Source organism: Lipophrys pholis (assembly GCF_963383615.2).
Source record: "Lipophrys pholis genome assembly, chromosome: 14".
NCBI lineage: Eukaryota > Metazoa > Chordata > Actinopteri > Blenniiformes > Blenniidae > Lipophrys > Lipophrys pholis.
Genome location: NC_137633.1, coordinates 8,702,062 through 8,727,052, shown reverse-complemented (window position 1 = coordinate 8,727,052; position 24,991 = coordinate 8,702,062). Strand labels below are relative to the sequence as shown.

Sequence of the window (24,991 nt, the reverse complement as noted above, 5' to 3'; positions counted from 1 at the left end):
TGGGCGGAGCCAGTCCAGCTCACACAGACACAGCAGATTGTGAATGTCGCTCCTATGATTCAATATTCCAATGGATGAAAATCAAAGAAAAGCTGGATTGGGGGCAATAAACTTTGAATACAAAGGATTTGGACTTCACTGTAGAAGAGTCCAAGATGCTGAACTGGCCAACCTACACTTAATCTGCCGAATTCAGAATTAGACGGCACGTTTCAGTAAACGATCAACTTTGCTCACATTTTCCAATCGATTGGGGTTTCAGTTTGTGTTTCTGCCGCTCAGTTGCTCTAAAATCCTTCAGATCTTTTCTTTCTCCATTTCCCAAACACGGTCTCATTGTCGGATGATGTTCGGTCGGCGCTGGAAATGTAACCCAGTCGTTTTCATGGAGCCGCATTCGCGCTAATCTCAGGGGATTTCTGCTCCCACTGCTGGGTTATTCTAATGTCAGTGATTATGTAACTTTCTGGAAAAAAACAAAGATTTTTTTTTTTGGGTTTGAAAACCCTAAATAACCCACATTCATCACCGGAGCACAATCACTGAATGATCTCTCTGCCTGCACTGCAGTAACGGCGTTTCATATGCCGCTGATGACTTCACCAGTTGGAGAGTTGTTCGGGGACAATAGAAGATTTTTTTTTTTTTCCATCAGTCAAGCAAATCCACGATTCAGTCACACACCACATGGACAAAAAAAACAAAAAAAACATACCTACACGTCTCGATTTAAAACTGAATGGCAATAGTTTTTATTAAGTTAAGAAATCAACACATTTAAGAAATTTACCTATATACACTGGTTCTACCGTGGATTAAAAAAGACAAAAAGAAGCTTGACACACCAAGCTAGTACATTTTATAGACTTTGCATTTCACATAATCATAAATAACGATGTTGATCAAATTCTAATCGCGAGTTTAGGACATCCTGGTGACTGAGTGGATAATGTGCCGTAACCTCCCAGTGTCCATTTGTTCACGTCCCCCCAAAAAAATTAAATAAAAATCAAGAACACCGTCACTGAACTGTTCTTAAACATTGTAAAGCTACAGCTATAAATGACATAAAGCATACCTACCATGTGTTCCATGGGAAACAAAGAAAAGGCAATGGTTTAAGAAATCATTTCTCCTGATTAAGCCATAAAATCACTTTCAAGCGGTTTCAGTAAGGTCATTTACAACAGGTAAAAGAGGCAGGTTTTTCTTTTTTTTTCCTTCTTTTTTTTTTTTTTTCAACCTTAAAAGCAGTCAAACAATACTAGCATGTGCTACTTTTGTTCAAAATATACAGAAAAGAAATAAAACAAAAAAACCAAAAAGACAAAATTGGTGCAAAACGCTTTAACCACAAGCTGCTCGTGGCGAGCAGCAACAGTAAACGACTGATGCCGAGCTTCACAGGGTCGAGCAGGTAGAATGTTTGACAATCGCACGCCAGTGCTTCTCGTGTTTTTTTTTGTTTTGTTTTGTTCAGTGTGTGTGACCTCCAGTGCTACGAGAGCGTGGGCTTTTCCCTCAGTGCTCCTCCTTGTCCCGGCCCTTCTTCTCCTTCTCGTCCTGCAGCGCCGTGCCCAGCTTCTTGATGAGCACCGACAGCACCTTGTCCAGGGGGTCCATCACGCCGCGCTGCAGCCACTTGGGGATGGTGGTCCTGGCGTGGTGGAAGCCCAGCTTCTGCAGGATGTAGTCCACGCCCACGGGGTCGATCTTCCGCCCCGTCCAGGAGATGAGCCTGGAGGTTGGGTGAAAAGTTCAGGGTGTGTTTTTTTTTTTTATGAAGGGATGGAGGCAGTTTAACACCTTCATCTCGTGTTATCTTCACTGGCTGCAGCGTAAAAAGGGTTTATTTACAATGTGAGGCTCCGAAAATAACCAGTTTTTTTTTTTAATAAAAAGAGTCACTCTTTGAAAACAACATCTGATCTGTTGACTTTCATGATTTATAAGGTAAAATGATACGGAACGACAAATAAAATGCTTGAAATATTACAGTTTGTTTGTAATAAATATAACGTTCAGACAGATATTTCACAGTTTGAATTCAATTAGTTGAACTTTTCCATTACATTCCTGTTTTAAAGACTTTAGGACCCCGAGTCACATGCAGAGACGGAGGTTGTCACGCAGATTCCTGGTAGTTTATGATCTGCGTTACGAGGCTCGATGAATAATGTGGTTTTTCTTCTCTGTGTGGTAATAAACACCCTCTTCTTTCTTTCATTTGTTTGCGATGACAACAGAATACATCAGTGGCCTTGATTGTTTCCATTTTCTTGTTCAGCCATATTTCTTGATTTTTGCATTTTATAAGCAACCGCCGAGGTCCCAGCACACAATTATACCCCGATTACAGCCGACTGTTTCACATCTTGTAGTTGTGGGGAAAAGCTGATGAAACTTTTCAATCACGGCTGTTTGTGGAAAGTAACTCAGTTACTCGGTGCGTTATGCGTCTTCCGATCCCTACTCTCCTTTGGCACCATCTCACAAAAGCCGCTCTCCTTTTTCCTCCATTGTAAAGACCACACGTACAAACCCATTGCTGTAGGGTAATCTTATGCATGAGTCCACTAACAGCTGCTGTATTATAAAACGATAATGCTAATAACCAAGTCATCAAACGTGAAAAATAATGAGCCATGCCTGCATATCATACTGAGCTCCACTTGCGTTCATTCATGAGCAGTTAGTACTCTCTTCGTGTGTGGCTCGGTGGTTGTCGTCTCTGCACATGGACGATGTGAGGATCAGTGCAAACCAATAGAAACCCCCCCCCCCCCCCCCCCCCCACTTAACTCAACAATGCGCGGCGGGTTTTAGAAAACGTGCACGTTTCACTGTTGTCTGGGCTGGAAATGTGAGGGCTGGTCTCATCGGCAGGTGCTACGGCGCCAGGAAATGTGAAAATACAGGACGGCAACTGACGTCCTCGGCGTGGAAAAGTCTAAATTTATCTGGAGTGCAGCCGCAAATAACAACGTGGGACAGTTTTGTATATGTGGATGTGCCGTTTTTCTATTTTTCCCGTTTCATCCTTTGTCTGAAATGTGCATTATGCATGAACACGACTCAGTGTGAGTCCTTCCTGTTTGCTGCTCGCAAACAACAACAACATTTCAGGAAAAAAAGAACGCGTAAAAGATAAGTGCGTGGCGCCGTGGGGCAGCGCTGACCTGAGGGTGGGCTCCAGGTGCCAGGTGTTGCACATGAACTCTCTCCAGTCCACCGTGGTGTAGTTGACGCCGTCGTCCTTGTCCTTGTCGCCGTTGCTGTTGCCGTTGCCGTTGCCGTTTCCGTCGTCGTGCAGAGCCGTGGGGCTTTTCTGGCCCGGCCGCGCCGCGAACATCCGCGGGGCGAAGAGGGCTGAAGACAAGGGGGAATGAGTGGGTGGGTGGAAAGAGAGGCAATCAGGTCGTGGCTTGTCTTTTCTTTATCAAATGGCCAGAAGCCGAGCACAGAACAGAACAGAACCATAAACCCCCCCGAGATCGCCGTCCACATAGCTTTGTGCGGTACATCCATTCAAATTCAAATACCCATCTGCCCCGCTTCAATTAAACAGGATTAATCAAACGCCGCTGAAAACGTCCGCGCCTCAGCTGCTCCAACCAGCAGAACAGAGTCATGGCGCCGTTTTATTGGTATTGCAGGATGCGAGGCTGGCGGCATAAAGAGTGCTAATTTGTTCCTTTGTGAGAGCTGTTTAAAACGCTGCGTGCGCCGGGCTCCGACCTCGCGCTCCCCGTGAAACGCGTTTGGCGGCTCACCGACAAGCTTCCAGGTACAGACGCACTCATGTGCTCCGTCGTGTCAGTCCGGTATGGAAACCGAAGGCGAGAAAACAGAGGAGCGGGCCCTCACCTTTCTCCTTCTCCTTCAGGTACGCCGAGACCATGTCGTGCAGGAACATGATGAGCTCGGCGTCCATGGTAACGCAGATGTGGTCGGTGAACTCCGTCACCACGCTGCACTCGACCTTCGGTTTGCTGTTGGCGTCTGGAACAAATGAAAAAGGGATGAATTAAACATGTGAGGCGGACAACGGCCCGGGGGCCGCTTCAGACGCCGTGACGTTAGGAGTGACTCGGTCTACGAATTACCGCCACGGTCACATGGACACCCAGGGAGAAACAAGAGTGCGTGACTTCAGTGATCGAGATGAACGAATGATGGGCTGAACGGGTGCAGGAATAAATAGATGCATGGAGATGGATGGATAACTGAGGGAGAATGCGGGAGAGTACAGATGGATGAATGAATGGAGGGACGCATGAATAAATGAAACGTTGGCCTGACACTAGAATAGGTGGCTCTATTGATGAACGCAAGAAATGAATAAAAGATTGGATGGAGGACTTCAGGGATGGGTGAGTTGGGGGTTTGATGAGGAATGGTTGGATGCAAGAATGCACACAGTGTTTGCATGTTCTACCCCCCTGTGTGTGTGTGTGTGTGTGTGTGTGTGTGTGTGTGTGTGTGTGTGTGTGTGTGTGTGTGTGTGCGCGCGCACAGGTTTCCTCACGCAGGCCAAAATCAGACACGTGAGGTAAATCGAAGTCTGTAAACTGCCCGTGGGTGAGAATCTCTGTGTTTGTCCTCTGATCTGTCCAAGGTGCACATCTGCTCCAACTATGGGCGACCCTGAACAGGATGAATTATCAGAGAAGATGGATGGATGACTGGATAGATAGGGGAATGGATATATCGATCAGTGCTAGAATGAATGAATGAATAGACGGATGAATGATTGATAGATGCAGTATAATGACATGGAAGGACAGACTGCAAGTTTTTCTTTGAGTTTCTAAAGCCAACACTATTTCAGTGAAGACATCGCTTCAGTTAATTTTTTTAGATTTCACATCTCTACACTGCCGGTCACAAAGGGACTTGTGACGCATTTTTTTTTTCTTTTTTACATCACATTAGTGCAGGTCAGGATTCTTCTGGACTGTGAGTCCACTTATCTGTTTAAAATAAAATCCATGAAGACTTGTTGAGACGAGGGCAAACTTCTCGTGAATGAGAGCTGGGGAAGCACAGAACTAACTGTTAATCGGACACACAGACACGCGCACACACGTTGCCTCGGGTGTTTGACCGTTAATTCCTTCCCCCGTCGCTCCGCAGCCTGTTGATTAGGTTGCTGTCTGATGTCCTTTGTTTGTTATTCTCTGTCCTATACTTTCTTCTCTGACTTTCCCCTGACCAGGTAGACAGCCGCCGCCTCGTGTGGGATTCTTTTGTTTTATGTATTTTTATTTTAAAAGGTCCCATATTATGTAGTTTTTCAACAATTTTATAGAGTTGTCAGAGGTCAAACCAAAATCCAGCCTTGCTCCTGTCTAAGGCTACGTTCACACCGCAGGTCTTGATGATCATAATTTTTTTGCTGCGATCGTTTCAAACGCAACTTGCCGTGTGAACGTGATCGGACTGGATGTTTTCGGGCCCGAGTGCAGAAGACGACGTGAAGTCCCGCCGGAGCACGCTATTTACGCATGGCACGACGGTTAGCACCAAGGTTGCCAGATGTGACTCAGTGTTTTCAAGCCCAAACAACGTAAAACCCACACACCTCAATAGAAAACAGCCCAAATCTCAGCCTGCGTCGGAATCATTTCATGTGTAACAATGAACTCGCCATAAACACACAAATGCACAAAATAAACTAAGTTAAAAGGTAAGATAATTTGGCTCCCCAATTGGGGGATACCGCCATATCTGGCAACGCTGGTCAGCGTGTAGATTCATTTTCAAGTGGTTGTTTAATACAAGCCGAGAAAATCTAGACAACATGACGAGGGAAAGAGGAAGGAGAATGAGGTAAAAAGAGAGCACTGCTTTTAACTTTTTGGCGGAGCCGCTCATCTGTGACGTCAGTCACATGTAGAAAAATATCCGAATTGGCACCACATATGAGAACAAGGCCTGGGTCTGGTGTGAAAAATAATTATAATCGGAATTAGTGCTTTCACACGGCCACAAAACAGCTTGGATATGGGTCACTTGTGAGCAAAAAAATCTGAATTGGGACGCTTTTCCCTGCAGTGTGAACGAGGCCTAAAAGTCCCTCTAGTGAACAGGCTGTTTCTGTGCCTGTACCTTTAAATGCTAATGAGCTGTGGAGCACACAAGCGAGGCAGATTACAGACTTTCTTCACTTCTGAGGCCTCAATGCTGACACATATTACCATTAGAAAACCATTCTCATGTGAACTCTGCATAATATGGGACCTTTAATGTGCTGTGAGATGACTATTGATGCTACACAAACACAGAGCGCAATCGCCCACCTGTCAGCGAAGGCTCATCTGGATCTTGTACGTGAATGGACTTGAAGTCCAGCTGCATTCTGGGAAGAGCGAAGATGGTCTCCGTTTCGTGGTTGTAGCTGGAGGAGCTTCGGAAGCTGCTCAGCAGACTGGAGCTTTTGGCAGCGACTCCGCTCTCCTGGTTGTTGGCTTCCACGTTCCTGAGCAGGTTGAGCTCTGAAACAAGAGATTAGAAACATGTGGAGACTGTCTGGAGTTTGAGGTCACGCTCTCACTTTCCCACTCGCTGGCTCTGTTAAATGCTATCTGCGCCTACTTTACATTTCAGATAAGAGGCAGCGGGTGCACGGAGAGAGAAAAGACGATCTTCAGGGGGGAAAGAAAGCCGTCTGTCTGAGCTGTCTCGATTCAAGAAAAGTTTTTATTTTTTTCGTCTTCACTTTAACTGTGACTTTTTTTCGATTTACTGAGAGTCAGTGAAGAGAATCATTAAAGTGATCGATTTGAATTCACAATGTTTTTCATGTATGTATTGTTTGCAAATTTCATTCCCATCATTTGTTGTTAATGTTGAATCAATCCATTACAAATTATCAGCAGCAGTACGCGACAGATTACCACAAGTTACTGTGCGCACGCTTTGACCTCACACCTCCCGACTGCTATTTGTTAAAATCATAACATTGTTTAATCACTTTCACCGACTCACTGTCAGATAACCCACAGAGAAGTCTCAGGAGTTCACATACTTAAAAGTTTTCAATATTTATATGAGTGACAAACACATTTATGAGCAGACAGTGCAAGAATCAAACATGCAGGTGTTATTCGCCACTGTCTCTGTGAGTGAAGATATGATGGAAGTGCGAGGGACAGGACCGAGACTGCAAGATGTCTTCGAATTCGCTGGTTTAAAAAGTACTACTGACATTCATCTATATCATTTACACGTCAAAGAGTGTCACGACTGATCGGTGATGGAAAAGTCTGAGCCAGGTTGAAAGAGGGAGTCTACTGGAGGACGACACCGACTCGTACAGCGCTCACACATGAATGCAGCCCCTTCATGCCACTTGAGTACATTTCACATTAAAATTTAATACATTGTTAATTTATCATGGTTCACTTTTCTATTGCTCAATATTCCATTATTTAATGAGTCATGCTATTCAACCTAATCCCAACTAAATTGTATTGGCTATTCAGAAGCTGAAAAGGCTGTGTTTATGGTTAATTAATGAATAGTACCAGGCTTATGAGGCATCTGCTGTCCCTCGGGTCCCTATATAGTGTTTTGAGGGTTAATTTGACCCTATAAAAACAGCTAATAGAAGGAGTAAAAGACCTATACGGATACATGAAGGCAATGGTTACCTTCATTCCTCATGGCAGTGACGTAATTGAACCACTCTTTGACCGTGGCTACTCCGTGTGGAGGGTTTTCGTGCCGCCGCCGCGTGATTTTGGTTATGGTGGCCATGGGGCTTTCGAGGGCGCCACACGGTTTGGTCACCATTGTGTTGTGACCGAGGTGGAAATCCAGAGTCTGCACGATGTACGTGGAGTCATCTTTGGAGCCTGAATGCCACGGGAACAAATGGGCAGAATTAACAGCGTGTGAATGCATCCATTTTTTTTTCCAACTTGATCCAGATTTGAAGAAGTTCAGAAAGCCTGCATCACACGATGTCCCCCCAACAAGAACATACAAATCAAAAACATGACGACCAATCATGGCTGGAAAAGTTAAAATACTTAACTTTTTACGTTTTTAAATCACATTTCATACATTTCAGAAGTCCCGCCCTACCAAAACTATTTTATTAGATATAAACACAAAGTTTTTGTAAAAATCCCAGTGTGTGTATCATGCATTCTACAGTGGAAGAAATGAACATCCCGTCTCACCGTCCTCCAGTATCTTTTGTGCCTCCGTCCAGAAAGCGATGTTGGGCTCTTCCAGGTGGAACAGAGCCCACGACTTGGAGCGGAAGTTGGGCCCGTGGAAGCAGGCCAGAGTCATGTGGTTGCCGTGGAGGCTCATAGAGCCGCCCAGCTGCACCGCGTCCTCGGGCAGAGGCATCTGGAAGAGGGAGATGTGGCAGCCGGCGATTACCTTCAGCACTCCGGGCCAGTGGCGGTGATGGGCCGCGTCCATGTCTGTGTGACAAAGATGGTTAGCAGACATGGGATGAGAAGCGACGTGGACGCAGCGAGATAAATGAACTCTCTCTGGTACATGAGGCATGCTGCCGGCGTTAACACGATCCCATTTTGGGCATCACGTTGTGCTGATCCTTTTAATGCAGCGTTCCATCTTTGAAATTTATGCGGCTTGTGCTTTTTGTTTCTCGTGAGCATGTCTGATTACGTTCGGCTGCTGAACAACCTTGTCAACAGTTTGAAAAACTGCTCGACAAATTAAGCTCATTAGAATTACAAATCATTTCGTTTCCTATAAGCAGCCCCACTGCCTCAATCTCATGCTGTGCATGCCTTATTATGCCAGAGTGTGTGTTAAATATTTCGCCCAGCAGTATGGAACGAGGCCTGCTTACAAAGCTCTGCTGCTCCTTTCTCCATGTTGATGACGGGGGTTTTGGGGGGCATGTAGGGGCCGGGCCCCCAGGTGGAGAGAGCCCGCTTGCTGGTGTCGAACTGCTGAGTGAAAAACTCCTGTAGCTTCATGCCGATCTTGATGAGGTCTGGCGTGGTGGAGCGTGAAATGATCACCTGGAAAATGTCCCACTGCAGGTCTCCGTGGACAAAGATCTCACTGGAAAAGGGAATGTCGGGGGGTAAGGGGGGGGGGGGTTCAGGAGAAACATGATTGAAAAAGGTAGCTGCGGGAAACGAGTTCAGCTTGAAATGTCCTGGAGATGAACGAAAAGTGCATATACACTCAACCTAATGGGCTCTAATTCCACTATTGTGCTGTTCTGCGCGGAAATAAACACACTTTTTGTTAAGCCTGCTCGCCCAGCATGCCGAAATGGCTGCAATAAATGTCAACACTGTTTTTCCTCATAAGCCCCGACGCCTTGAAATGGTTTTTAATGGGTAGTATGCTTTGTGTTTCCACACTTTAAGTAATTGAATACAGTACAGGCCTCTAGCAAAGAAACTGCACCTGCATATTAAAGTGTTTTCCATGCAGACGTTTGAAGCCATCTGGTTTTTGATGGCAGCCGCTCTAATGAGCAAATAGACCCAGACTAAACACGAAAAAAAACACAAGTGAATGCAATCTGAATGCCACTTGTGTGAAGAGCCGCCTCTGTGCAGACATCACCTTTTCTCCGATAGGCTGGTGTCCACGGTGCACAGGTTGACCTTCCACTCATCCTGCAGCTGCAGGTCAGCGTTACTGAACACGCCCATCAGGATGCTGGAGCCCATGTAGTCCACCCGGGCCTCTGTGGAGCCCATGGTGATCTGGATCTTGTGGCTGGGCTGCTTGTTCGGGTGCTCAGAAATGTGGGCTACGACAAAACGAAAGGAAAGTGGTTTAAAAAAATCGCATTTTCATCCAATGAGACAATTTGGGAAAGTCATGTTAAAATGAAGTCACAGGATTGCATACAGAACATTTTGTAACTTTTTCATTTTTCACGAGTTTGGGCATCATGTAAACTGTGTAAACAGCAATTTATGATAAAGTAACAGGAAGGAGTTCTGAAATAAATATCTAAGTTAGTATTATTACACTTCTGGTTTCCTGATATTGATGTTTGTGATTAACTGGCTGAATCTAAAAAACATCATGCAAAGACTGTCCCATGTATTTTTGGAAACTTTGTGTTTTAAACCTCACATTGCTATCCTGGTGCAGCTAAAAGGATTTGACATATGTACTACTCCCAGAGTGCAAACAACACTGTTTCTATTCCTCATGACAGCGGCACCATGACCACTGAATCTTTAACAAGTTTCACAATGTGTCACATATTTCAGCTCGTCAGAAACAGAAATATTAACCACTCCTCAGATACTTTCTAAGAAAGTTGAAGCCATCTTAAAAACAATATAGAGAAAAAGTCACTCATGGCACATTTTATTTTCATAATCAGTCATTATCTAATTTTATGGACTCAAACTACTATCGTAACAGGATTAAAAAACTTAATCGCTAACAAGAGACTCGAAAAGACTGCAGAAGTTATTAGGAGCATTACATCAACACACTGAACATGAAAGTGTTTGTATATTATTAAGCTTTAATATTCTGATAGAGGGCAGACCTTTATATATGTAAAAGCTGGAAACCTTTTGCTTCTTCAAATTCGGGTGATCATAATCAGACTTTCAAAGTCTAAAAAGGGCATAACAAACTGTATCTTATTTTCTGCAGTTAATCCACAAGTCAGCGGGAGAATCCAACAGGCTGTTTCTCAATGAAACAGGGTAATGTTGAATTCCAGATCGGTCAAGTTAAAGTATGTCACTCCTGCTGCTGTTTACAAGCAGAACCATCACTGAATCAACTTATCACCATCCACTTGTCCCAAAGAGAAGATGTACTTTCAGTTCTTTACGTGCCGAAAAACCAAAACATAATTTAGAGAGTAAGTAGTGAGAGTGGAGCGTAAAGGGGTCTCTGTGTTGGTTTTTTGAGTTTCAGTGATGTGCTGAGGCACTTTGGCACACTGGCTCTACTTTCAAACCTTTGCACTCTGCCAGAACAAGAGCCACTAACGAAAAGAGAAGAAAAACAAAAAAAAGAAAAGAAAACATCTTTGTTTACTCACAGACCCACTCCAGGGTGTTCACGTCTATGTTGCCACCCACCACCCCGCCCTTGGAGTCCAGCTTGGAGCGGCCGAGGCCGACGGACATGCTGATCTCGCGGTCCCGGTTGCTGCCGACAGACAGGCGGCCCTGACTCTTCAGCCCGCTGGTTGTCCAGCTGCAGGGGGAAAAAAACAAAAAAACAAAACAATCACGATGGTGAGCGCTCCTTGAAAATGTTGCTGCATAATGCATGAGGATGCACTAAATGACTCATGGCAGAGAAAGCTGGCCAGAGAGAAACACAGGTAACAGAAAGGGAAAAAGCTCAGAAATAACCCAGCAGGTATGTCATTAGCACAGAGTTTTTTTTAGTTCGTTTCCTTAAAAAGTACAATTTGCCTATGACAACCGCGAGGTCACATCTGTCCTCCACCGCCCTCTTAATGGAAACAACCTCACTACAATGTGATCAGTGTATGACTTTAAAAATGTGAGTATACTCTGATTCGTCGTGTCCAGGCTTGAAGGATAATGACTCCTTCAGTCAAGTTTTCATCCACAGCACAGAGGCAGCTTGTGTTGAAGTCTGACACTGGGAGAGTCTCACTTCTGGTTTAGCTCAATCTCAGTGCTTCATCAGACACTTATCTATGATGATACTCTGCTACATAGATTGGACCATTGGGTGGGCATCTCTGACAGAGCACTAAACCGGTTTAAAACCTATCGAAAGGAGAAGAATTTCTATGTGGTAACAGGTAAGTTCAAGTCAGAGTTTAATGAAATTCCATTTGTAGTCCCACAAGGCTCCATCCTGGGTCCACTTCTGTTTAACATCCACATGCTCCCACTGGCTCAGATGTTAGACAACAACAAAATGTGCCATCATATCTATGCAGATAACACACAGATTTACATTGCTCTCGCACCTGGAGACTACTTCAGTGTGTGTGTTGAGCAGGTCAATGTGCCAAAATGTTCTCTGGCTTAACAAAGATAAAACTGAAGTAGTGGTTTTTGGCGCTATTAAGGAGAAATTAAAAGTTAATGCTCTGTTTCAGTTTCTGATGTTAAAGAGTCACATTAAAACAAATACAAAGACAACTCAGAATACATCTCAGAACCGTTGTGTTGCAAGTCATCCAGATCTCTCAGGATTAATCCTGCTTTCTATTCCTAGAGTCAGAACCGAACTTGCAAAACCTCCTTTTTGTTTTTATGCACCAAATATTTGTAACAAACCAGAAAACTGCAGGATGGCTTCAACTCTGAGTTCATTTAAACCAAAATGTAGCATTTTCTGTTTGCTGCTGCATTTCAGCAAAGACAGGATTCATTTATATCTCCAACTGTTTTCCTTTTATTTGCGTTGCAATATTTCATTGTTTGTTTTTTTTTCATCTTGTTTTTAATCCAACTTTCTGATTGACAACTGTCCATGTTTGGAACGTAAAGCAACTTTGAATATCATTGTTGCCTTGCCTCGACCTTCCTTATCTGATTTGATTGCAGCTTGTGAAGTCTGCTGCTGCTGCACTCGGACCTGCTGAGGAAGGAGCAGCCGACGTGAGTGTTGTTTAGGGAAGCCACACATTTCCAGGGAGAAGGCCGTTCTCAAACTTTTTGATGATACAGAGCTCATAAACAGCCCTGTGCGCCGCGTTTATCTCCGACTCAGCAGGATCTGAAGCTGCGACTGCACAGATGAGCAGTTGAAGTGACTGTGCGCTGGTGGTGACTGGTGAAATATAACCCAGCACCTGAGATGAACTACAGTCTGTGTCGGTGGGGGACGAGGCACCATTAGGGCCGCAATATCACTTCCTCCAGTTAAAGTGAGGTGTAGCAGGAGAGAAGTATCTACTGACGGCGAGAAAGAGAAACTTGACAGTGTGCAGTGGAAAAGCTGTCTGTGCACTCTTCCTTCAGTAATTTTCTTTTTCTTCCACTGTTGAGAAGTCATACCTGGATTACCTTTTTACAAATTCAAATGGTAGAAAACGGCAAAGAGAGCCGGCACACTGGGAAACTACTAAATGGCCATCACCCATCTCTGGCTGGCTAAAGTTAAAGTTGCCATGGCAACGATTGGCTCAGTGTACCAATTGAACACCTGCTACTTTGGTTCAAATTTTAATTTGAAACTGGTGAAGCACGTGGACACACAACCAAGTCACGTGAAAGGATCTCATTTTGTATTAGTGAGAAACATCACTAAAGACTCTGAGCCCCATTATTCCCAAAATATTAGTCTCATGACTCAGAGGCTAATGTGAACGAGGGAGAGAGAGCGAGCGAGCGAGAGAAAGAAAAAGAGAGAGACTTTTTATCCATATTCTGGAGAAGAAATTATTCCCACAGAAAATGTTCAGTCTCCACTCTGTTCTGGATCACCTCTCTAATTCTGAATATTTGTTTCTTAGTGTCTCTTTATTGTTGCATTTCTGCATCTCTGGACTTATTCTGAGCCTTCCCATCATTGTATTTGCAGATCTGCTGGAGAACACCTTAATTAATTCAGATTTACACAAATCACCTCCATCTCACCTGTTATTGGCAGTTTCTGCTCACTCAGAGACGACACAGTTCGTAAGTGAGCCATCAATAAGATCAAAGTCGTGCAACCCCAAAAAATCTAGTCTGAAACCGATGTGATCCTCTTTCATCATTTCATTAGAGTTCTTCGCGAGTCAATAATGCTAAATGCCCACTGCACATTCATTCTTAATGATAGTTTGTTTGCCTAAACTTGTTTACATCGACTTTTTGTTTGACTGCCTTTTTTTCTGTTTCTACTTGATTTGTAAACTGGGACTTTTAGCAGCTGTCAGGTTTCATTTCTGTTTGTCTTAGTTTGACAAAGGCTCCCCAGTGTCTGTGTTACAGTCGTGATCCCTGTGTTCTCACCTTTTAGCTGAATCTTCTCGTATCATTTCAGTGTGTGCCATGGTTCTATAACTTCATTTTGAATATATTTTCAAGTTTAGTTTCGTGTCAATGAAATTCATGCAACCAGGAGGAAAGAAACTGACTACTTTTACCAAAGTAATAATAGAATTTACAAACGTGCTATCAACCGCATATGCCAGAACATGAATAAAACATACTTCTCGGGTCAATATTATCATTGCTCTTTTAAAAATGCTGCTATATTAAAGTCACAGGCTCTGCATAATGTTGCTGCACTGCTGATGTGATCGTGAGTATTTGAGTTACAATAAGTAGTCAGAGTAAATTAGTAGTGTGACTTCTTACGTGTTGTTTCCCATGACGTTGCTCATGTTCATTTGGACGGTGAGCTGCTTCAAGTTTATGGCGAATACCACAAGCGTCTCCCACGGCGCCCCCTGCTGACCGGCTGCTTTTCCGTTTTTACCGAAGGACGGGGTGGATGTTTTTGTCACAGAATCTACAAAAACAGTTTTAAAGAAATTAGGGGGGGGATAATGTTTTCCTGACACTGTATGAATGCTGAACATTGTGTGCAGTTACCTCTTCTCGGGGCGGAGGAATCTGACACGCTCCTGGTGCGACCTGGTGCGGGGGATTTAAGGTGGCCCACGCTGCTCGGGGACATGTTGCTCCCCGTGGAGTGCTCCGAGAAGACATTGGGCGACTGAGGCATGTGCGTCCCGGTGCTGCCGTCCCAGGTCCTCCAGTAGGCTTTGCGGCTGGACTCGGGGGAGAGATGCTGGGTGATGTTCTCGGCCGAGTCGGGGGTGGCTGGGCCAGAGGCTGGAGGGAGTCCAAGGTTTGGAGATTAAAGCAAAGGGCATATTTAGAAATGTCAGAGTGAAAGCAGCAAGCAATGGGAGGGCATATTGACTGAATGAGTGCTGGGATCTCAAAAATGAACACTGCTTCAGATCAAAGGAGATGGCTTACAAGTTTGAATATTTCTGTGAATTACTTGTTTATTTCTGTATAAAATGAAAGACTTGCTGCGGGATATTTATGCTGAAGTTGGACCAAACAGCAGAAGCCCAGAGATCATCACTTCTTATTGTGTTAGGTATCACACAAAAGCTGAATATTTACCACAAATGTAAAGTGAGGGCCCCAATCAATACATTAAAATAGCTGTGTATAGAGACTCAGAGTATGTGGATGTGAAAACCTGTCCGGTAAAATGCTATTATTTTGACAATGGCTGTTTCTTTATCACGGACTACAGCCACTGAGACGTCACCTGGGAGGTTGATGGTCTGGTCTCCCAGGAAGAGACGTCTGGCGATGCTTCGGCGGTACCAGGCCCTCGGGAAGGCGAGGATCTCGCTCAGTCGCCTCATGTCGTACTTGAAAGAAGCCGAGCCAATGTCGCACACCGCTGAGGAGAGGAAATCACATCGGTTCAAGTATGAGACACTTCTTTTAAGGTTTTCATAGCGTATACATACACACACACACGCTCTTGACGAATTCATGTGCTCATCCGCTCATTATCGGCTGCATTTCCAATGCTGCTGTGGTTTTTGTGTGCAGGTTTCCACGTTGGTTAAATTCCAAGCGCAGTACTGACTTTTACATCCCCCAAAGGTTCAGCTTTGAATGCTTAAGCAATCCTGGTGAAAAACTACCCTGGCTATGAATTAAATCACAATAACAAAAATAAAAAAGTTCTGCTTTACTCCCAGAATGTAAGACATTTAACCCAAAATGGTAGTTTCAAACTTTAAGAAGGGAAAAAAACTGACGAGAAGAAAGCACCCGCTCTCCGGGAAACACAGAAAAACACAGCGAAAAATAAATGTCTGGACTTTTAACTCCGTAAAGAAGCACCAGCAGCTTCCTTAAGCTGCATCTCAAGTTGTTTACTAAATGTCAGCACCAAAGAGCATCGTTGATGCTCTACCCTATGAGCACTTAAAGTATCACCAGCTGAGCTGATGCAACTGAGCAATCAGCTGGAACACTTCTGTACACTTTATTAGCTTTAGACCTCTCACTGTTGTTAATGATGGCTTTTAAGAGAAACCTGATGGCACAAACGTTCAACTATCTCAGGCAAACCTGAATAAAGAAAAGATATTTGAGTCACCTCATTTTCTGAAACACTCATTTGTTGCTTAATACTTTCGAACATCCCAGAATCTTAATTTCCTGAATACTTCTGTGTAATAGAGATAAGTCTTTCTTTGCGGATGACGTTGTACCTGAGATGTTGATGAGTGTGGTGTCCATTTTTCCACCTTTGGCAGGAATGAAGCTTTCGATGAAGGTTGGGCCTCCGCTGCGCCTCATCCTGGATAAGCTGACCTTCACAAACTCCAGGTTGATACTCAGAGAATCTTTTCTTCCCGTCACCGAGGACGGTTCCTCATCTACCGTACCTGCAGGATCAAGTGCGGCAATCAAATAAGATGAATGTGGAGAAAAATCCTAGAGAGCGAAAGAAGGATCTACCTCTTCTGTAGTGCCACTCGACACATTTATAAGTCAAAACCTCCAGTCCCGCATAATTAAAACTCCAGACTATTACAGGAAACGTTGCATACCTAATGGCCCCGGGCCTGGAGGCAGGCCTGTGACTGCTGATTTCTGCTTCCCGGCGCCGTAGGGGTGGAAGACGTAGAGAGAGAAGTCAGACATGCAGGCGGTGAAGCTGAGGCCTGAGGAGTTACTGGGGGGGCCGCTGAGGTCGGACTGGCTGCTGCTGTGGCGGGTCCTGCCGAGGGGGCTCCCCAGCAATGGAGACGCTGGAAGGGGGCACGGCGAAGCGCAAAAAACATGGAGGAGAACCCATTCGTTAATTAACATATTTATTAAATCATGCAATGAAATTCTGACTCCTATTGTAAATTGGGGATTTTAAATCATAAAATAACAGGACCTAAAGACCGAATGAAATTAATAATAGGTTTTCAGGCTGTTACTCTTTTTTTTTTTTGAGCTGCAAAAACAACAACAAAAATGATCAAAGAATTATTACTGAAGTATTTCCTACAATAATTTCTGACGACACATCCTAGCTAATCATCCAGCATAAAATTTTTATATTTGTGCTGATTTCTTTGCTCTCTGACCAGCATTGTGATGCAAAATGCTTAAATATTTATTCATGACGTATGTATCTACTTCTGTCTTTAGTCACAAAAGTATTTCAATGAGGGCCCTATAACGGCTTCATAACCATTTCTTTCTAATGTGATAGACCATAGTAAAAAATACACACATTATTAGATAAAAAAAAATAAGTGTGGCACAACTTGCATCATCTGGCATGAAGAGACTGAAGAGCAAAATCATAAACAGGCCACAAGGTGACAACCTGTGCAGCACATTAGATCAGACAGAGCCAAGATACACCCTGTAGTGTCGGATAATACTGCCCGTCTGCTCACGCTGTGTCACAGACTGTGGATAAAACTGTTTTCATCATCGGGCCAAAACAAAACTCCCGGTGGTGATCTCCTCACCTTTGCTAGGTGGAGGTTTGGGGATGTGCTGGCCGGGTGGAGTGGAGGACGGCGGGTGTGATCCGTCGGCTGGATGGGTGCCAGTCGGAGTCTCTAGTTCCCCTCGATTCGAGGAGAAGACCAAGTCTAAAGAGGGCAACTTCAGCATGCACTCTACTCTGGACATGGGCAGGCAGCTGAAGCGGATCTGAGAAGGCTGCAAACACAAGTGACTCTGGTGTAAACTTACTGATACACAGATAGATAAAAAAAAAAAAAATTGCAACAAAGCCAATACAACACAATATAGTAATCAAGGAGACGACTCACCGGTAATTTTGACGGTTCATAACTTAATACCATGTTTATACAAAGAATTAAATCAAAAAGGCAGCGTGTGAAAATATTTTGTCAAAATAGGTTTGTGTTAAAACTTTTTAGTACTAAAAGACCATTTTAAAATTTTTGACCATTACACAGACGTTCCTTGGACTGACTACAGAAAGTGTACACCTTAAAAAAACGAGATAGTATTGATGACAAGCGCTAATTCAGAACAGACTGTTGGTATGTAATCCATCACTCTCAATACACATGAAAATGGTCACATATCAATAAACCTGTGAGAGAGAGCAGCACAACATTCTATAAAACCACAATGAGGAGGTGTGTATTTTTATTATTTTTTTTGTCGTCTCTCGTCTCAAAAGACTGAATTAAATTTTTGGTCCATCTGTTATAATAGAAAGGTGAATTTGCTCATCAAAGATTAATTAAAATTAAAATGTAATACACCATTTAAACACAAAAAGAAAGTTCAATAAATGAATGGTTAAAACAAATGTCATGACATCAGCTTAAAGAAAGATATGATATGAACAAGCTACCTAACACTGTCCAGTCAAGAAGTGAGCCTGTTGAGCCTTGTAATACCAGTTCAATCCACAAGATGGTGGAGTGAGTCACCAGCACCTTTCTGTCATTAATCCGACAACAGAACGACAGGCAGTACTTGGTACGATGAATGGTGACAGGTGAAGCTTATAACAACTATTAAAAATGCTCTGTCGAACCTCTAAGAACCCGAGTGAAGGCAAGCGAGATGCTTTAGTGACTCACGACCACCTCCAATGCAGAGAAAAGGCATTAATCAACACTTACATAATGTGGAAATGGAAATGTGAGTAATAACTAATGACATAAGTCTTAAAGAAGACCGGATTCAGGACATTCTGAATGATAGAAGACAATATAACACATTGATCCAGAAATCTACACACAGTGAGCTTTAGGAACCAGAGTGACATCATCAGTACCTGGACTCTGACGTAAACAACCACGTCCACGGGGAAAGAGGAGTAGGCCGACGTGGAAGAGGAAACCAGGGAAGTCGTGGATTCCTCCAGTGGTTCAACCGCATCGAACTGACCCATGTCCTCTTCCTGCGACGCCACAGCTGATATCAAAAATATGAGATCAAAACGTTTTTCACCAGGTACTCAGCTGGGTGTTGTTACACGAGTCAAAGAATCAAGTCTGGGTCCAATTCTCAAACGCTGCACACAAAACAGACCTGCGTAGTTCCTGTCCACAGGAGTGATGGGAATGGTCTCCAGTGCTTTTTCCAGAAAGTCCAGCAGACAGGGACTGATGACCATCTCCTCTGGAAGGGTTTGCAGGGCCACCCAGGCATACAGCTTGGCAGTTTTTACTCCTCCACTGCTCTTACCTTTGGCTGCAAAGACACAAATCAAAGTCATGTCATGGCTGGACGCTACAACTACAGAACCGTAAAACTTTAAATCTACTGCAACTGTATTGACAAATGTCTTTGGTGTGATTCTCTCTGTCAATATGAATGAGCCCTCAAGATCCATGCCTTAAAATAAGGGATGAAATCACATGCATTTTAATTCAGTGGGCCCACGTGTGGACGTAAAACATCAGCTCGGAGAGGCGTGGTGCTCTAGTGTCTGATTAGAGATGGTGCTCGGGCATGCAATTAAAAATGAGGGAATGCTCAGTACCTGATGGAATAGGTGGGGGCGGGGGAGGTAGGAGCGAGTTAGTCTTGCTTTGGACAGCATTGGGAGGGTTGGGAGGGCCGTTATCTTTCATACCATACAGCTTCGACTCTTTGGAGAGAGTGCGGGGGAGGGAGGATCCGCGGGAGGCGTTGGGCGACTCCGTCTTCAGGGTCTTGGAATTGTAGTGCAACTGTAAAGAAAGGATGTGGAAATTAAGTAGTCACTCAAAGTAAAGTTGGAAACCCACCCTGTGCGTGTTTGGTGCTGAAAATCCATTGATTTGCAATAAAATTTATATTTTATCACTCCCCCCTGGGCTCAGGGGGAAGTGAAGACTTTTTTTAGTTGACTTTTTAAAGTGTATGTCCAAAAATTATGCAAACATAAGGTAGGACTAATCCTATTAGAACATTATTGAGTGAGCGTGAACATTTAAAAAAAAAAAAAAAAAAAAAGAGATTGAAAGCAGGAAATCTTCCAGATGTTCTCCACATCTTGAGCCAAGAAGAGTAAATTGGGTCACAGTGACCTTAACTCGCGAGTTCATCAAATATTTGAGACAAATACCAACTGCTCAGAAGACACATATGAAATGATTTGACCAAACATGTGAAGATGATGCCCAGATTATCTTGTCCAAATGTTTACTTAGTTTTAACACCAGAGTGTAATTTGCTGGAAGTGATGAGGAGGATAAACCCCCATCTGGTCATCATAACAGCCCTTCTGCTGATTTTGGTTTGTAAAGATAGTCACTCCCCCAAAAGTGCCCAAGTCACACAAAAACACAACAAATATATTTATTCTTTAATCCAAGTAAATCAGGATGATATTAAATTTAAAATAACATAAATGTTGATAAAGGATTTCCTTTGAGTGCTGTTGGGGTATCTTCTTCCGTGTATCATTGCGCACAGTTTTAATGAAATTGCCATCAATTTTTAACTCAATTTATTCCATTTAATTCAGATTTTTTGTAATTCGATAAACTGGAAACAATATTTTCTTTGCGATAAGAATCATAAAACCACACCATTTTAGGAAAATACATGCTCAAAACCTACTGAGAAACACAAAAATAATTTTACTGAAAAATGCCATAGTTAAACTTAGGAAAGGTAATAGTGTCACACGGATGTCACCAGTGTCTAGGCAATAACAGTGGGAATGTGTTTTTATGATGTATGCAGGCCAACCTTCACGTCCACTCCTGGAATGTAGAAGACTGTGGTCTCCATGTCATTGGATTTGGTCTGCAAAGAGGAGGGGCATTTCTTGCCAGCGAGGAGATGAGTGGTGGAGGTGTACGTGGGCTGCAGCTTCTTCTTTTTGGGAGGAGACTCCTGGTCCAGGCTCTTCAGGCTGTGGTCACAGCTTCTAGAGAAAACAGCAGGGACGGACGTCAGATCAAATGAAGGAGGGACTTATTTTCTTTATTTCGCAAAAAACAAACTGTTCAGTTTAAGAATTTTTCACTGGAGTCTTTACTGGATGGTATTTAAAATGTGACTGCCGGTGAAGAAGAGCGGGGAATGCGAGCCAGACTGGAAGTAAAAATCTGGAGCTTTCCGTGGGAGTAGTGAGACTTTCAGCGCACCTCCTGAAGGAAATGTCCTCGTGCTCGGGCTGCTGAGTGGTTGGGTGAAGGACGCACTTCCCGCTGTCGATTTCCACGCGGACGTCCAGCTCAAAGTCGATGTTTCTTTCGGTGGCTGGGCCGCCGAAGCTGCGGTTGGCGGGTGTGCTGGGCCAGCGCTCGCTAAACAGCTGACTCACTGCAGAAAAGCCTGAGGGCTTCCTGTGAGATGCTTGTCTGAAAAGCACAAAACAAAGGGAGGTTTCAGTGAATAAGGAAAACTGTCTTGGCTTTATTAATTAAAGTAACAACCCAAAAAAAAACATAAAAGGGATCCTTTCACACATTTACACAGGAGATAAACGGTGCCTGCTTTGATGTAACATTCATCACAAGAACGCCTGAGCAAACAAAAACACAAACAAGGAGCCGACTCACAAAGGCCTGCGATAGCTCGGCGGTTTCTCTCGCTCGAACTCGTCCTCCTTCTCGGAGTCTTCGGAGGAGGAGGAGGACAGGTCGTCACGCCTCATGTCGTCGTGCTGGAAGGGAATGGTGGGTGAGAAGACAGCAGGGGTGCAGGGAGCACTGAACACTGAGTGCGGGCCATCGCATGGAGAATGAAGATGAAGGTGATGATGAAGATGGGATGGCTCATCAATGGTGACTGACAACAGGTCCACCTCTGACTCCTCGGGAAACTTCAGAGAAGGACAGAGAGTCAAACTCAAACAGGTGACAGGTGGTACGTCTCTTCCTACTTAGAGACATCAAACTAGCATTCTGGGGAATGCAGAATGATGCCTAAAGTGGAAGTTTAGAAAAGAAATCATACAACTGGAGGAAATGGTGTTCTGTGGATTGGAACAGGTTGGTGACTGGGGATTTCATTCACTACTCGCTTGCCAGTATTGATTGTAGTCATAGCTTCTTCTTCACTTTGAGGTTGTAAAATCTGACTCGACTGTAGAGTGACTCAGCACACCATCTTGTGGTACAAAGTGGTAAAACAAGACTGGGTTTTTTGGGTTAAGAAGTCCTTTTTAGATCTTTCGAACCGAATAAGTACATGCCTTAGATGACTACAGTCCGCAACATTTTAGGTTATTTATCTGAACACAAAAATTATTACACGAGTTTGATGAAATTTTGCGACTCTGTCCAATCACAAAACACCAATGCCTGTGATTATCCACTGAGGAGCTGGGAGGTCATGTGCTTTCTGTGAGGAGAGAGGACGACATGACAGCCCTACAGGAAGAAAAGGCGAAACACAGTAGAAAAATTCCCCAGAAAGTGGACCCGTCGGAGTTTGTGAATGGCAGCTGGAAAAGAAGGCCGACTGTCAGGCGTAGCGGCAGATCAGCGAGGCAGTGACAGAGGCTGCTGAACATCAGTTGAAGTGTTCACACTGGGAGTCAGCATCCGCGACTAACACAGGTTCAAGACTGCTCTGATGGTCAGACCGACAATATGTGCTGTCCTTGCAGAGTGGCATGCCATCAATCTATTCAGCCAGGCTTGGTTTGATATTAAACAGTGATGAATAGAGCCACTGGAGAGTGAAGAAAACATTTATTCATTTACACCAAAGGTAGATGGAAAACGATCACTGAAAATAGATTTAAGACAAATTCAGCTGGCAAAACCTCGGCAGATTAAGTACGAATAAGTTCTAAGTCTTTTTTAAAGTGGTCAGCAGGTTTCCATCAAAGCATTTCGGAGGAATTTAAGTTTCCACTGGTTGCCTGGCAACCACAGTATGACAAAATTACTGTTCACTACCGGGGAACATTGGATAACCTAAAACTAACACTGCTTTTGTACAAATTCAAACGATGGTGGTGGTGGTGGGGGTAGGGGTGGTGGGTAGGTGGGTGGGGGTGGGTAGGTGGGTGGTACTGCCAGCTGAATTTGTTCAGGAGAGCTAGCCAGGTGTGAGGGCCTCGGCATTATTTAGCACACATAAGGAATAAATGAATATCCTCACTTAACTAATAAAACCAAAAACTAGCTTGCACAACATCGTATAATAGTTGATCGTCTCATCATCAGTTCGTCCCCAAAGTGTGCAGACGAGGCTTAAGGGAATACTCAACAACATTCTTCACTATCTTTAGACAAACGCTGTTAGGATTTGGTGTGAACGTAACCAGCCGAAGCTAAATTATAAATTTGATAACACAAAGCATAAAAGTTTTGCAAAGTTAGAGAAAAAGAGCTTACGCTGTGACAAACACAAGCTTACCCACTGCGGTACAGAGGCTACCCATGCCAAGCTGTTAGAAATCAGTCACTCCATGAAGATCAAAGAAAAGCTGATCGATTTTTCTCCCCCCCCCATACAGCTTCAAAACAGGATGAGTGGGTAATACCTACATTTTGATTTCGCAACATCCCAACGCCACAATAATCTCATTCTTTGATAGAACTTTCTTAAAATGTGCTTGCTTTGATTTTATCTGAATGGAAAACAGGGACAACATGTCCTGTATTGTAGATGGAACATTATTTGTATGGCATTATTTAACATGTGTAAATATTTAAATCAAATTGTATCAATACAGGAGAAAGAAATTACAATGTAATCACCGACTCACAGAGCCGGATCTCGGGAAACTTATTATGCAAATGTTCAATAATGCCGCTGTGTGCCTGTACATTACGTGCTGTGTAGTTGCGGGTTCATCCTGTTTTGAGTTTGCATTTTCAAAGTCCTTTCAGTGCCGCCAAGGCAATCACAGAGGAAAAGAGCACACGGAGGTACTTGGTTGGAGTTGGTTAGCCATTCTATTAGTAAGATGTGGTCTTTTGAAGCGTATACCTTGAATACATCTCCTGGACTGACAGGCGCATGTGCAGAGTCCAACGCTTGAGCATTTATCTTCAATTAAACAAATACGTGGTTAAAATTAAATCTGTAAATCCCCCCCAGAAAAGACTCCCCCTCCTCCCGTAGGCACTACAACATGAACATCAACACAATTCTTCCGGCAGAATGCAGCAACTACTGTGTTTTTATGGACTAAGTAAAAATTGCTTTGCATTAAAAACATTACATTTATTTCAAAGGTATAAATAATGACTTAATGACATGAGAGAAGCTGCCCCTGAAAGTTTCAACAGACAGAATTCTCCTTCAGTGACTAAAAATGGAGCTCAGAGAAGCAGACAAGACAGATTGTGCAAGGACAAAACATCTGTATCTGTTTTCTTTCTTAACAATACGGTGGCTGTTATCTGCCTTTGTAGGGTAGACTGACATTTAAAAACCGTACACGGTGATGGATAATGAGATGACAATGATCAAACTGCAGACATAAAACAACACAGGAACAACATCGTTGCGTTGCCAGTGCAATCACATCAGCTTGTGGAACCTATAATACACGCGCTGATGTGTCATAGCTACGCTTCATAAGTGAATGTGCTTGAATTAAGTTTACCGTGTCCTGAATGTTGAAAGTGACTCGAGGTCCAGGAGATGATGCATCCACACGGACATCCGGCAAGTCATCCATATCTCCAATTCGGGAGCTGAGGACACAGTAAAGTGATGAGATGCACAGATGTTTTAAAGCACTGGTTGTATAACACTGCGTTTTCCCAAAAAGTATGTGTTTTGTCGTTATATCCTCTTTTCTTGTGTTCATGTTTTTGCAATTTATTGTTATAAGCATATTTTGTCCAAAACAAATAATTTACAGAAAACTTATCCAACTATGATTAAAGTAATATTTCAAGCTACAGAAAGTAATTCTGATTGATGCAGCTTTGCTTTGTTCCTGGACATTACACACGTCTTTAGACATTAATTGTGTTTTTCTATTGCGATCCGGGCTGTTAAGCTATGCTCCTTGAACATCTTTGTAGGGACACAAAAACTAATGGTGCAAAAACATTTGGTAACAGTGTGGTGACGAAAGTCCACTTCATTGTGCTTGACACAGGACTCAGAACAGGTGACAACGAGCCGCGCTT

The 24,991-nt window shown here is 43.6% G+C and overlaps 1 protein-coding gene across 1 annotated transcript in view; it reads right to left on the bottom strand.

Annotated features, from left to right (window-relative positions):
- Positions 1-725: 725 nt before the first annotated feature.
- Positions 726-24,991, bottom strand: part of kiaa1109 (KIAA1109) — a 95,245-nt gene continuing 70,979 nt past the window's right edge. The window contains exons 68-90 of the mRNA XM_080480345.1: positions 24,457-24,547; positions 23,835-23,894; positions 21,449-21,711; positions 21,032-21,247; positions 20,631-20,811; positions 19,435-19,624; positions 18,981-19,142; positions 18,724-18,863; positions 17,429-17,624; positions 16,508-16,708; positions 16,166-16,342; positions 15,202-15,339; positions 14,505-14,747; positions 14,268-14,421; positions 11,030-11,187; positions 9,574-9,763; positions 8,840-9,057; positions 8,190-8,441; positions 7,656-7,859; positions 6,303-6,497; positions 3,868-4,002; positions 3,180-3,369; positions 726-1,738 (exon numbers count right to left, since the gene is read on the bottom strand). Coding sequence (XP_080336471.1) covers positions 1,522-1,738; positions 3,180-3,369; positions 3,868-4,002; positions 6,303-6,497; positions 7,656-7,859; positions 8,190-8,441; positions 8,840-9,057; positions 9,574-9,763; positions 11,030-11,187; positions 14,268-14,421; positions 14,505-14,747; positions 15,202-15,339; positions 16,166-16,342; positions 16,508-16,708; positions 17,429-17,624; positions 18,724-18,863; positions 18,981-19,142; positions 19,435-19,624; positions 20,631-20,811; positions 21,032-21,247; positions 21,449-21,711; positions 23,835-23,894; positions 24,457-24,547 — 4,171 coding nt within the window. The 3' untranslated portion in view covers positions 726-1,521. The remainder of the gene's footprint in view (positions 1,739-3,179; positions 3,370-3,867; positions 4,003-6,302; positions 6,498-7,655; positions 7,860-8,189; positions 8,442-8,839; positions 9,058-9,573; positions 9,764-11,029; positions 11,188-14,267; positions 14,422-14,504; positions 14,748-15,201; positions 15,340-16,165; positions 16,343-16,507; positions 16,709-17,428; positions 17,625-18,723; positions 18,864-18,980; positions 19,143-19,434; positions 19,625-20,630; positions 20,812-21,031; positions 21,248-21,448; positions 21,712-23,834; positions 23,895-24,456; positions 24,548-24,991) is intronic.